Source organism: Panthera leo, chromosome B1 (assembly GCF_018350215.1).
Source record: "Panthera leo isolate Ple1 chromosome B1, P.leo_Ple1_pat1.1, whole genome shotgun sequence".
Classification (NCBI taxonomy): Eukaryota; Metazoa; Chordata; class Mammalia; order Carnivora; family Felidae; genus Panthera; species Panthera leo.
Genome location: NC_056682.1, coordinates 144841439 through 144855374, shown reverse-complemented (window position 1 = coordinate 144855374; position 13936 = coordinate 144841439). Strand labels below are relative to the sequence as shown.

The 13936-nt window shown below is 41.0% G+C and overlaps 1 protein-coding gene across 2 annotated transcripts; it reads left to right on the top strand.

Moving 5' to 3' along the window:
- The first annotated feature begins 221 nt into the window (after positions 1–221).
- AREG (amphiregulin) lies at positions 222–12301 on the top strand. 2 transcript variants are annotated; one of them, XM_042936194.1, is made up of 7 exons: positions 222–307; positions 2778–2898; positions 3924–4169; positions 6763–6964; positions 7930–8085; positions 10632–10731; positions 12128–12301. In XM_042936194.1, exons 1-6 carry the CDS (start codon positions 248–250, stop codon positions 10723–10725), a joined length of 879 nt encoding a protein of 292 aa, XP_042792128.1. In that variant the 5' UTR covers positions 222–247; the 3' UTR covers positions 10726–10731; positions 12128–12301. The 2 variants fall into 2 exon arrangements, with proteins under 2 accessions (XP_042792128.1, XP_042792126.1); XM_042936192.1 differs by lacking the exon at positions 222–307 and having other exon boundaries at positions 1843–2898.
- Positions 12302–13936: the final 1635 nt, after the last annotated feature.

The following is a 13936-nucleotide window of genomic DNA, read 5'->3' as shown; positions in this document are numbered from 1 at the left end:
ATCAATTGTTCAAGATAAAAAAGAGTAGCTACTTGAATTCTACTTGAATTTCTTGAAGTTGTTCCTCCCTGTCTCTGCTTAGCATGCAGAATGTAGAGTATCCAACATGACATGGGGAAGGTTTCCCTCTCATGTGCAAATTCCAGAATGCTGTGAGTCATCAGGGGTGCTACACTGTGATGCAACCATTATGACGCCCCATGGTACCCGATGATGAACCATAAAATGTTCAAAATGGTTAGTGTTAATGGGAAGTAGGTACAAAGTTCATGGGCTTGAAAATACTGAAGATTATTTCACTTGCTCTGTGAGTAGCTCCATTTATAAGAGTCACTTGGTTCTTCAATGTGATTAATAGAATGTACCTATCATAATGCCAAGGCTAATAATAATAGTTGCCATGTATTGAGCACTCCGCATATGCTAGATTTTGTGTTGCTTGCATAGGTTATCTTATCTCATTTGATCTGTTTAACAGCAGGTCGGTAGCTTTATTTCTATTTTCAGATGAGGAACCCGAGTCTTTCAAATATTAGGTGGTTTAGTTTGTGGTGGAATTTGTACATGATTACCCAACTGGTGTGAATTTACAGCTCATACTACGCACTAGCAATCTGCCCCTATCATTCTATGTTCCATCCCATACCAACGGAAATCATCACCCTCCACATTTCCAGTTGTAAAAAGACTAAGCAATTTCCGGTGTAAAGAACTCACTTCCCTTCAAAGTGAACCATTTCTGATGACGCATGCACACAACTTGCCTTCGTCTCACTTGAGAAGAAAGAGTAAGGGAAAGGGAACAATGGGACCAGAACAAAAGCGAAGCCTGAGAGGAGAGCCGCGCCACAGTCTGAACTCTAAACAAAATCCCTGCCATCTTTTGAAATCTGAGGGCAAGGCTGTGAATCTGTCTGAATCAGAATCTTCTCCTCCAGCCACAAAGCAGGTCCCTGCTTCACCCTGGGATGGGCAGTGCCGTCTTCCTGGTCTTTTTTTCCATTTTGGGGCATACTGTGTCAGCAGGTATTCTTTCCATTTAAGCTTTCTGCTGGTAAGGACATTAAGCGGGGGAGCAAAACTAAACTGCATCCTTGTTTTCCATGGCAGTCCAAATCCTTCTTATCATCTGACATAACAGAATTACTTTTCTGGCCCACACCACACTGAGCTTCTGGAGAGCAGGGAACGGTGATCAGTTAATCGCTCTCTTTACTGCCTCCACCCCCCACCCCACATAAAAAAATAAAACAAGCAGATGACACCAAATATACTCTCAGCAAATGTTGACTAGAAGGGAAGGCATGAGTCACGACTGTTTATTTCATCCTGCTAAATGTATGGTATTATTTAGCCCACGACCTCCATATGCCATTAAAAAGTAAGTAGCTTCACAAAAGTTTCCCAGAATTAGGATAGATGTACTGTGATCCACACTCCTAAAAGGGCTGTTGCACTGGAAGAGATACGTATCTTTAAGACAAGGAACCAGTTAGAGAGAGGAAGAATGATGCTTTCTTTTTTTTCTTCAAGTCAAGGAAAATCCAGTTCTGGAGCTGTGTCTCCATCAAAGTTAGTCGAATTGAGCAGCTCCCACCCTCTTCATTTTTTCTTCTTGTTGGGATTAACTGCCCTACCAGATTCTAACTGGGCTTCCTCAAAGCCGGTGGTTTTATCCTGGGATTTGTGGTGCACAGACTTGGGCACCCCCTTCATTTAAACGTCAATACCCTCCCAGCAGTGGTTATTACTTAGGACCAGGTATTGTTCCTCCCAGAAGCTCTCTTTACAAAGATCGGTTTACTCCAAATTCCTTTATCAGAGTGGAGAGAGATTTTAGAGTCAGAGGACCTTAAATCCATCTGGTTTCTGCCATAACCAGGGGTGTCAAGTCCTCCTTGTAAAACAGGGAAAAATGATTCTTAAGCAGCAAGGTTACTGACTGAGACGGGGCAGGTAATCCTTTAAGCGGTTATAGTTCGGCAATGATAGATGGTCAATAAATCCTCATTTTGATAAGGACCTTGGGACACAGACAAATGGGAGGGGAGACGATTTGAAATTCTGGCCGCTTTCCAGCAGTGGGGAAGAAAGGGCTCGCGGTCGGGATAAAGGGCCCATCATAAATAAAGTCGCTCCTCATTAGGGGGCGCTCTCTCTAGCCGTTTCACGAACTTCATAATCTCTGTTAAAGGACATCAGCCTCTCCTTGCTAAGTCGCTCTTGGTCTTAAAGTACTTCTACATCTTAATAGGGAACTCTTCTAATCAATCCCTGTCACTTGTAGTATTAAGATCAACCAAAGTCTACACGGAGGTTCTTCAGGTGGTTTGAGAAAGTGGGACTTTTGACTGTCAGCCACCAGCTCTCCAACTCTACTCCCACCCTCGAATGTGGAGCGGGCGTATTCTCAGCTCGCAGCTAGGGTTTAATTTCCATTTCCTCCCGGTGGCTCTCCACGCTCCGGGGAGGTGGGGCGCCTGCCATCCGCGTGTGGTTTTGGGGTAGTAACCTCTTGTAGCGCAGCCGCCCTCCTCCACCCACAGCGGAGGCCGTGACGTCACGGGCCTGGCCCGGGTCTCCGCCCGGCCTATAAAGCCGCAGGTGCGCGCCGCGCCTCCGGAATGTTCGCACACCTTTTGCCCGCGCCCGACTCGGAACCGAGGGATCCCGAGGCGAGCTGTAGGCGCTCGTCCAGCGCCCGAGCCCGGCCGGGCGGCGAGCACGGCCGCACACTCCCTCCTTTCCCCTCTCTCTTCCGCCACCTTCTGTTCCAGCCGCGACTCCCGGCCGAGTTGCCCCAGAGACCGCGACGCCGCCGCTGCGCCGAGGGACCAATGAGAGCCCCGCTGCTGCCGCCGGCGCCCGTGGTGCTGTCGCTCCTGATCCTGGGCTCAGGTGAGGGCATCCCGGCTCCGAACTGCCGACCTGAGCTTCTCCCACGGCGGGAGGCGTCCACGGCAGCGCACTCCCCAAGGTTACTGCCGGGGAGGAGGAGAAACGCGGGCAGGTGCCTCTGACGTCCCAGGTCAGGAAAAGGGTGCCGGAGAGTTCCCGAATTTTTTACTTTAGTCCAGCTGGAGGAGACCTCAGAGATCCTGTGCTCCAAATTCTGCCTTTTACAGAAAAAGAAACCGAGTCCAGAAAGGTGAAGCGATTTCCGCAGATCTTAGAGCAGTTAAGTCTTAGAGCAGTTAAGTCCTGGACGCGGAGCGCTGACTCCTGCCTAAAATCTCCATCTCCTCTGTCTAGTGATTGTACCTTTACCTTCCTAGAGGCCCTCCCAGGGAGAAGTAAAAGCACCACCCTGTTGCTCCTTTAGTGAGACCTATAAGATAAACCAGGGGCCTGAAACTTTAGGCCCCCAAATCTCACCTGACACCCCCCCCCCCAGGTTCTTCCCTAGGTAGGAACAAGAATAATGAAACACTGACAGGAAGAGTCCTTACTATCAAATAGCATTTATGTTGTTTTACAGTTATGTATGTCACCTTTTTAAAAATATGAACACGTGTCAAGAGAGTCTGATATTTATATCTAGAACCCATCCGTTCAAATGGGTCATTCTAGCGAACACAAACGCATTTGGCGTGTGAAGTGATGGGACTCTACAGACATTACCTATTCAGTAATTAGACGAACTTGCCTATATGGCAGCATTATTTGGTGTGGAAGGTAATGGAGACCGTCTGTGGAAAAGAAAACCTCGATGAAAGCAGCTCTGTAAATTGGAGCAGCTGAGTTTGCTTGTTGGCAGAATGTGAAGATGCTTTCATAAGTGACTCAATCCCAAACAATAGCACATGTGCAATAACAGCTTTGATATCAGAAGATAAACATTTCCCCTGAACCCAGCTGACTGGTGAGAAAGGCACTCACTCTGCTCTACCTTTTCTTTTCTCCCGTTGTTCTTTCTCCCACAGCCCATTATGCTGCTGGATCAGCTGCCAACGACACCTCCTCTGGGAAAGGGGAACCATTTTCTGGGGACCACAGTGCCGATGGATTTGAGGTTACCCCAAGAAATGGGTCTTCAGGAAGGGAGATTTCCCCTGTGAGTGAAACGCCTTCTAGTAGGGAACTGTCCTCGGGGATCGACTATGATTATGCAGAAGAGTATGATAACGAACCACAAATATCTGGCTATATTGTAGATGATTCAGTCCGAGGTGAGTGGAGGATAAGGCGAAAACATAGCCTAGAAGATGTGTGTTTGTATGGGCAAAGCTGCTTCAAAAGAAGAGCCATTCCCTGTCTCTCGGAGTGGTTTTCTTGCGTGTACGTGTGCTGCATATGCCTTGGGGAAGCTAGGATGGAAGGAGCTGTGTGTGGGTACATCTGATATGTCTGGAGCTCTAAAAATGGTTAATGTCTATTAAGTCTACTTTACAAGTAGGAATTGTTAGCATTTTACAAAGATGATAACTGGAGGAGGTGGTTTTGCCCAAGCTTCCACGGCCAGCAAGCAGTTGAGCCAGGATGAGAACTCCAGTGTTTGATGGTGATCCGATGCTCTTTCCCATTGGGCCACACAGCCTCCATGCTGAGAGACAGACATAGACATCAACCAGTCATCAGCTTCTGTGTCTACTCCCCATACAGAAATTCCCTAAAAACCCGCATTTTAACACAAATAAGGGAACAGAACAAAGTAGTGGGGAAGGACTTTAGTGGGGTTGGACTTTAGCTTTTAAGTACCCCAGGTGTTGAAAAACAAGTGTTTCTAAAACACGACAAAAATAATAATATAACCTTCTGGAAATATTAAAGAACAACTATGCATGGATTTCAGATTGCTAAAAATCATGATTTAGCCCCAGATTCCATGTGTTAGTTAAATAATAGTGACCCATAGTTTTGTTCCTTTTTGCTGTTATCTGATGTTTAGAAAAGAGCATTTGCTTAAAATGAGAGTACCAAAGTAAGAGGTTAAGTATTGTTCGTTACCCTCATATTACTTTGGAGTTTCAGGACAGATGAGGTCATCAGTAAATCTAAATATCCTAGAGACATCCAATATGGAGGCAGAACATAATGCCCCTTCTCTCCTGACCTTAGTTTCCCTGACTTCTCCCCCTCTGTCTGCCTTGCAGACCTGGTGAAGGGACAGCAGGTGATACCACAGGGAGAATTACTGGGTTAAGCGACAAGTGGAAAAAGCTTTAGGGAACACTCCACTTTACTGCTTGTTCAATAACTTGTGCTTTTATGTGAGGTGGGGAAGAGGTTCATTTATATTTCTTTTTGGAAGGATAAGAGGAGAAACTGTTCTCTTAAAGATGTTTCAAGTCCTTAACGTTTCAAACAGACAAATAAACTGTTAGCAGTGAAACTGACTAGTGCCTTGTGAAATACAGGGAAACTGATGGGTGAGCTCCTTTGAAAGGCTGTTGAACCCCTGGGGTTGCTGTCTGTTGCAGCACTTCAGCGTGATGACGATTTGTCTCTGTCTACAATTTGCAATGTATCTGATAACGTGCAGTAATACTCATTTAAAGTGTTTTCTTTTAGACGACTTATTCTAATTTGTGTTGCTTATTTATCACCAAATTTTCAATATAAAAATTGCACAAGCGGTTAAGCATTGCTCCTAATTTGACTATTATTAATGTCATAATAACCTGCTAAAATCCTCATAATATTTATTTGTCGCTTCCTTGATCACAGGGTTCTATCTTTGATACCCTTCCCTATATTTCTAATGTTTTCTATTTAATGGGACATTATGCAGGACCATTATGACTAATGGTATTATGACATTATGGTATCTTCCTCTTTTCACTGGGCTCTGTTTGCTAAATACTTGCTTAGATAAGCCTATTCAGGTACTAGTATAACAAAACACACAGCTCCAACATGAACACTCCTCCCTCCCATATTTAGTATGTGGGAAAACTATGCCCTGTATAGCAATAACACTGAACGAATGTTTCTGTAGATCAAAAGAGTTAAGATGACTGACTCTCAGAAGCATCAGGTACAAATATTTCTAGATTCCTATTTTTCAAATAGATTGACCACAGAAATGAGCCCCATGGAATGAATAATTATAACCTGTTGTAATCTGGGAGTTGGAGAAAATTGATTAATTCTAATATATAATTCTCCGTTTTTTCCATCCTCAAGTAATACACAGTAATTCCCAACTATGATAATGAGCACAAGACCGAGATGCATATATAAAATCAACAGATACACTAAAGCACCAGTTTAGTCAGTAACCTTGACCTATCCAAGAGAAAACATAGGACAGGGGGGAATGACAGGTTTTGATACCCCAGCACTGTCATTCTCTAGCTGCATGTCCCAGGGCATATAACTTGTCTTCATTCAACTTCAGTTTCCTCATCTATAGCATCTGGATAACAATACACTCAACCGTGATCTGAGTTTAATCAAATTAATGCTCCTTACCAAGAACTTGGTATGTATAAGAAATTCAAGAAATGTGCAAGATATTTCCTCGTTTTTTTTAGACAGGTACATACTATTAACAATAGTAATAATACTGGTACAAATAAATTCAAAATATGTTTCTAAGCTTATAAAATAACGAGGAGGTTCAGATTTTCAAGCGCCACACCATTCAGATATTTTCTTTAACCAGTTATTATATATAAATTTGGGTTAAATAATGAGAAAAATAGGGTTATCATGCCCATGAGCTCTCACTGCTAAGACTTCTTTCTCCATGTCTCCAAGATGATATGCAAGGTGAAGAGAGACTGCTGTCAATAAATCGTGTCTATTTTTTTTTTTCAGTTGAACAGGTAGTTAAGCCCATGAAAAACAGGACAGAAAGTGAAAAGACTTCAGATAAACCCAAAAGAAAGAAAAAAGGAGGCAAAAATGGAAAAAATAGAAAAAACAGAAAGAAGAAAAATCCGTGTGATGCAGAATTCCAAAATTTCTGTATTCACGGAGAATGCAAATATATAGAGAACCTGGGAGCAGTAACATGCAAGTAAGTTTTCCTAAATTAAAAAGAAATCTATTTACAACACGAGGTCTGAAACTCCTAGATGCAGAAAACCATTTATTTCTCTAGTGTCAAGGGTCTGTAAACTTTTTCTTTTCTTTTCTTTTTTTAATGTTTATTTATTTTTGACAGAGATAGAGAGAGAGACAGAGCATGAGTGGGGGAGGGGCAGAGAGAGAGGGAGACACAGAATCCGAAGCAGGCTCCAGGCTCCGAGCTGTCAGCACAGAGCCCGATGTGAGGCTCGAACCCACGAACTGCGAGATCATGTCCTGAGCTGAAGTCGGATGCTCAACCGACTGAGCCACCCCAGCGCCCCCGTAAACTTTTTCTTAAAGGACCAGGCTGGCAAATAATTTAGGCTTCTTTGGTCGAGGTTATGTATGTACTTACAACTAAAATGTAACCATTTAAAAATGTAAAATCATTTTAAAGTGTAATAACCATCCTTGGCTTACACACTGTTAAAAACCCAACGAATGGCCAGATTTGATCCACTGGCTACAGCTTGCTGACCCCCGGTTTTATAATATACAAAACAAACTATGTAAAAATATACAAAAGGTTTGCAAAACGTTTTTTTTAAAAAAAAGGACCTAAAGGTACTCTTCACATAATGCTCTATACTCCCTCCTCTCAAAAGCTACTGGCACATTAAATGATAGTGGAATGTATTAGCTGCATCACAAGTGACAGAACTCATCAGGTGGTCATAAAAGGAGCACAAAGAATGAAAAGGTGTGTCTTCTTGGAATATCACACCCAAACTAATCTCAACTTGTTCTTACACTAATAGATCTTTGGCTTGAATGCATTCTGTCTCCTGATTTTGAAATACAAATAGATGGCATGACTTTTTTTTTTTTTTTTTTGAGTGTTACAATTAAATGCTAAAATAGAGAGAATGCTTTCAGTTACTATTATAATTTTTGGATGTGGGTTGTTTCCAGATGTCATCAGGATTACTTTGGTGAACGGTGTGGGGAAAAGTCCATGAAGACTCACAGCATGGTTGACAGTGATTTATCAAAAATCGCTTTAGCCGCCATAGCTGCCTTTGTGTCTGCCGTGAGCTTCACAGCTATTGCTGTTGTTATTACAATCCAGTAAGTATGGCATAACTTAAAGATTCCTAATAAAATAATGCCGGGTTGGTTTATTTTCAGTATGCTGTCACAAAGTACTATATCCCATTTTAGATGAATTATTCTATTGGTGACATGTGATCCTTGGTCATACCTTTACACTTCACTGACAAAGATCATAGAATTAGGTCAACATACATATTACTTCGGCCACCATTGAAACTTCATATGTAAAGCTATTTTTCAAAAAGCTTAGAAGTATTTTGAACTTAAAAGCAGATGGTTGTGTTTCATGTCCTGTTTCCACTCATGGCTACTTCCTAATCTCAGACTGTTGATAGCCACTATGAATATCTTTAAGCTTAAGGACGCTTCCCAGAGTCTAATGAAAGCCTGGTTCTGGTTCACAGTAGGTTGTCAGAGATCCTGCTTTGGCACGAAAACTCACAAAGAGCTTCAAACCAGGAGCCAAGAAAAGATACATCTGTTTCTGTTAAAACGCAGAATTTGGAGTTAGAAATGTCCTAGCACGGTACTGATTTACATAGAACGTGCGCCTATTTGTAATTGTTAAAGGTAATATGGGAACTCAATTATGAAAGAAGAAAGAGGGAAAGAAAGAAGGAGAAAGAAAGGAAGAAAAGGAAAGAGAAGAAAGAAAGGAAAGAAAGAAAAATTTCCTCCGTAGGGGCAGGGCGTAGGAAGCAGGGACAATTCTGTCACTGTTCTACTCCTGCAGTATCTGCCCTGTGCTCATAATAACATCATCACACTTCATGACCAACGAATGTTAGAAGTAGACTGTTCCTGGTAGTAGGCACTGGTGGGTATGTCAAAATGGCATTGTCTGTCAAACAGAAGTCAGTGACTTAAGGAAGTTGGGGGAGGGCGTGAATGGCTCTATAATGACTCATGTGCTACTAGAGCTTGGGAAAAGCAATAGACTCATTATTCTAATTTTAGGTCTTGGTAAATTACTTTAACAACTGGACTGTGTGCATGATCTACCACTCCTGCCATTCAGGAAACAAGGAGTTATCTTCTGCCATTGTTTACTATTATTTAAGATGCAGATTAGATAATAATAAAAAGACACATAAAAAAAAATGTTTTATGATGCACATAGAGTTTGATGTGTGATTTCATTTTGTTTTGCACACCCTGGAAATTATTTTGATCTGTTAGCACCTCAAGCCAGATATGCAAACGTGTTCAGGAAAAATATTCTCAGATGAATCATTATTGTTTGACATAGAAGGATAGAAGGGAAAAAATAGCCAGATAGGAAAGATGTTTTGAAATAATTATTTAACCTTGTGATCGTTCAGGTTGAAATATTTAATAATCCTTTGGAAAAGTGTGGAAAAACTTTTGTCACGTTGGCACTCCTAAAACCAAGCAGTGACTTTTCTCCTTTTCTCCCATATTCTTGTGTTTGGAACATATAGCAAACACTAGCCCAAGCCACATTTTGCCGTTTTTCCGTAGTTGAATTTTTTTCCCAAACATCATGTCAAAGTTTTTACGATTTTAGTAGGAACATTTAGTGGGTGGACTAAAGACCTACCAAAAATAGAATTTCTTGTACAGCACCAAGACTGTTTTAAACAATTGAATTTTAACAGAAAGTAACAATAAATAAAACTAAAAGGAAGTATTTATTATATTTAGAAATCAAGAAAACCCAACTTGTTTGGAAAAACTCTAACCATTTCAATTAGTTTGTACAAGTGTAAAGTCCTGTCGTGGTAAAACTATACCATCTTTTTCTTCCTCCAGTTAACACATGGCAACTGTGCTAAGTGTTGATGAAAAAAGAATGAGATCTTGCCATTCGAAACAACACGAATGGACTTAGGGGTATAATGCTAAGTGAAAGTCAGACAAAGACAAATTGATTTCACGAAGAAAGACAAAATCATTTCACTTACGTGCGGAATCTGAAAAACCAAACAAATGAATAAACAAACAAAAAGCAGAAATAGACCCATAAATACAGAGAACCAACTGGTGGTTGCCAGAGGGGAGGGAGTGGGGACATGAGCAAAATGGGTGAAGGGGAGTGGGAGATACAGGCTTGCAGCTATGGGATGAATAAGTCATGGGAATGAAAGGCACAGTATAGGGAATATAGTCCCTATTGTAATAGTGTTGCATGGTGACAGATGGTAGCTACAATTGTGGGGAGAGTAGCATAATGTATAGACTTGTCGAATCATTATGTTATACCTCTGAAACTAACCTAATATCATGTGTCAGCCATTGAAAAAAAAAATACCAACACATAACAACTTGTTCCATACCTTTTGAAAGTTTGTGTCTCAGGGCATATCTACTTAAATCCCAGTACTCTGGGAATATGTTTATATAAAGTCACCATGAGCATCCCCTTAAAAAGAACAGTTATAAAATATTCTAGAGCTGGGTTTAAGTTTTGGTTTGGTGTAGGATACAGTGTAATGGTCCATGAGGACTCGCAGAAAGGAACTCCCTGTACTCACGAAAACCCCAGTCAATACGGAGATGAATAGAACTTTGATGACCATAGAATATCTTGTTCTCTGAAGGCTTCGAAAACGATTCTTCAGGGAATATGAAGGAGAAGCTGAAGAACGAAAGAAACTTCGACAAGAAAATGGAAATGTACATGCCATAGCATAACGGAAGGTAATGAATGGTACAGGTTTGGGTTTGAAAAGACAACTTTAAATCATATCCTATAATTTTGAAAAATACAGCATTGGTTACCTCAAGAAAAGTGAGGAAAGTAAGTGTCCTCAATTATGGATACACTGTGAACATTGGCTACATGAAAGCCTTAGTTTTTGAGCATGAGATAGGTTCAATAGTGAGAAAAGACTATGTCCTAGTATCATAACAGATGTAAAAATGAGGCAGACACAGATCCTCTTTTCAACGCAGTTAGTGTTTAGTAGATAGAATAAGAAAGGAAGTCAGAAGGGGGCAGAGGGTACAGATTTGAAATATACCTTGGTTAAGATATAGTTCTTGTTTATAAGTTGTTGTGGTTTTTTTTTTTTTTTTTGAAAGAGGCAGAGTTTAGCATGTTGTAGGAAAGGTAAGGAGCTATAGAGAGGAATGTTTTATTAATAACTAAAGTGGACAGCTGAGGAAGCAAACTTCCAGAGAAAGAGCAGGCGAAGAGATCGAGGACACATTTAAAATTGGTCAGAAGGAAGAACTCCATTTCCTCAGACATTCAGGAAGGATGTCACATCCTTAAACCATCGATACTCTACCTTTATGGACTTAAGAATCACTTGAGATGCCATTTAGATGTGCATATTCCTAAACCAAACCCTAAATCTACTAAATCCAGAATTTCCCTTTCTAGTGAACACTGCAGATGCGTGGAGAAGCACTGTTTCGCATTGGTTAAGCACAAGTATTATGTTCTGAGCCTATTACCGAATTAGTATGCTAGCTCAGTAACTCACGAAGTGGCTGATTATCTATGCCAACCAAGGCTGTACTCAGTACTTAGCGCGGCAGAATTTATTATTGTGTTGGTCTTAAGCTAAGACCACCACCATGAATAAAGGGAGCTTTTTGGTTCTTTAGTGCAACTGAGATCTCTCAAAGGAGGTCTGAAATGATTTTTGGAAAAGGAATATGCTGGCCTGGCACGTAGTGGCAGCTATTAACTGGTAGCTACTGTTATTATGCCCTTGGTACTAATTATCCCAAATTAACTGTATATCACAAATATACTATGCCACTTCATCTTTCTTTTTAATTGTGTCCACTGCACAGATTTGGTTAGGAAAACTAATTCCCATGAGTGTTGTTGGTTTTCACCAGGCAGAATTTGATGAAACAGGCTTCAGCGTATGTAATCCTCCACCTAAGTAGGCCCATAACCAAAGCAGGTGTGAAAGAGGAATTCAAGTCCAAGTGATAGTCTGTCTCTGCAAAGCTCTTAGCATTTTTCACAAGACATTCGAAATGGACAAAAATTCTGATTCCTGATTTTTTTGGATGTTTTCTTAAAGCCCTAATGAAATAGAGCTTCTCGCTAATATTTTATTGTATTTTTGAACAGGGTATCGGATCGGAGTCACTGCCAAGTCACAACCACGAGTGATGCGCTGGCTCCTCTTTTCGGTGGATCATAAGAAAGCGGAACCTTTTCGTTCTGATGGTTTTAAACTTTCAATTGCCACTTTTTATGCTAAGTCTTATTTCTGTACATAAAGATGCATGGAGATAAAAAGTATTTTTTCAAGTTGTAAATAATTTATTTAATATTTAATGGAAGTGTATTTATTTTACAGCTTATTAAACTTTTTTAAGCAAAGAGATTGAGAGTTTGAATATTAGTTTTGAGACTGCCAGGCTGTAGGGTATTTTTCTCCTAACACTTAGGCGATCATTTCGAAAGCTCCTTCCGTTGTAACCTTCAAAACTTACTTCTTTTCTTAGAAAGCATTCTTCATGGAAAAGTTATAAACTAGAGTCATTTAGTCCTCCTACAAATACTAATATCTTAAACCAGCCTTTCTTATTCTGTGTAGAACTTACTCCAAGTCCTGGTCTTTTAAAAACTTATAAAATCAACATGTAGTCCTCCCTCTCTGCCACAGTAGACACAGATATTAGAAAAGAAAGAAAATCCACTGCCCGATCATGATCATCATCACAGACAAGAGTAAGTGTCAAGATTACAAATGAGGCACTTCAAAAGAATCAGGACATATTAAGAGACCTTCTTTCTCTAATATCATGACATGAATCTATAAAGCACTAACACCCATTCCTCCTTTTCCTCCCATGGCTACTATTTTTTTTTTTTTTTACATTATTTTAAACAAATACATGTGCATTTGTGGTGAGTGCTCCTTCAAGAACATGAATTCCTTGGAATGACCCAGACTTTGGTTCCTGACTGGCCAACTAAGTTACCTGCACACAAAGCAAAATGAGCCAACCTTTATAATGTACGGGGCACATTTTGAGGAACTTTGTATAATTCCAGCAATCATCCCACAGAAATTCATGAATGCAAGGTGCCTAAAGCAGAAACACTTTCATTTCTCTCTAGAGAATTTCTCTCCAAATCCTTGTCCACTGATCACCTAACCCACTGGTTCCCAGCCTCAACCTGCGCATTATCACATGAGTTTTGGATGTCTCAATGCCCAGGCCCCCGTCCCAGAGTTTCCTATTTAAATGGACTGGTGTGGGTCATTGATAGCTGTATTTTTAAAAGTTCTCCAGATGTTTCCCATATGCAGCCAGTGTTGAGAACCTCTGATTCATCTCTGCTTGAACATCTTCAGGACACATTTTCCTCAACCTCATTCATGAAAGACTATGGATGATTCAAGTATAGTGCTACAGATACAAGACAGAAAAGTCCTGACTTTGAGACATTTGCCAGCCAGTTGGTGGGAGGGAGTATGTCTTGTCAATACAGTGCAATAAATAATTGGGTGACGTGTGTACTGGGGATCCATGGGAGTCCAGGAAGCTGTCACCTAGCCTGGCCTGAATGAGTCAAGGAGGACTTTCTAGAGAGTTGCTAGCTGAGATTATTCTTGAAGGATGAGTGGGAGTTATGTGGCGGTCACTATAGGCACAACCCAGCTTACCAGGTCATGAAACAGTATGACCTGAAAGGGAAAATACATAAAATAGTTCAGTATTACCGAAACCGAAAGTGTGAGGTCAACAGAGGCTATAAAGGAAGCAGTGAGGGCAGGGTCACCTAGGACCTGTAAGCATACTGCAGGCCAGAGGAATCATTCAAGCCAGTTGGTCAAGGGTAGAAACTTGATCAGATTTGCATTCCAATTAGGTTATCAGGCAACCAGGTGGGGGAGGGACTTGAACCAAAGCCAAAGGTCAAGAG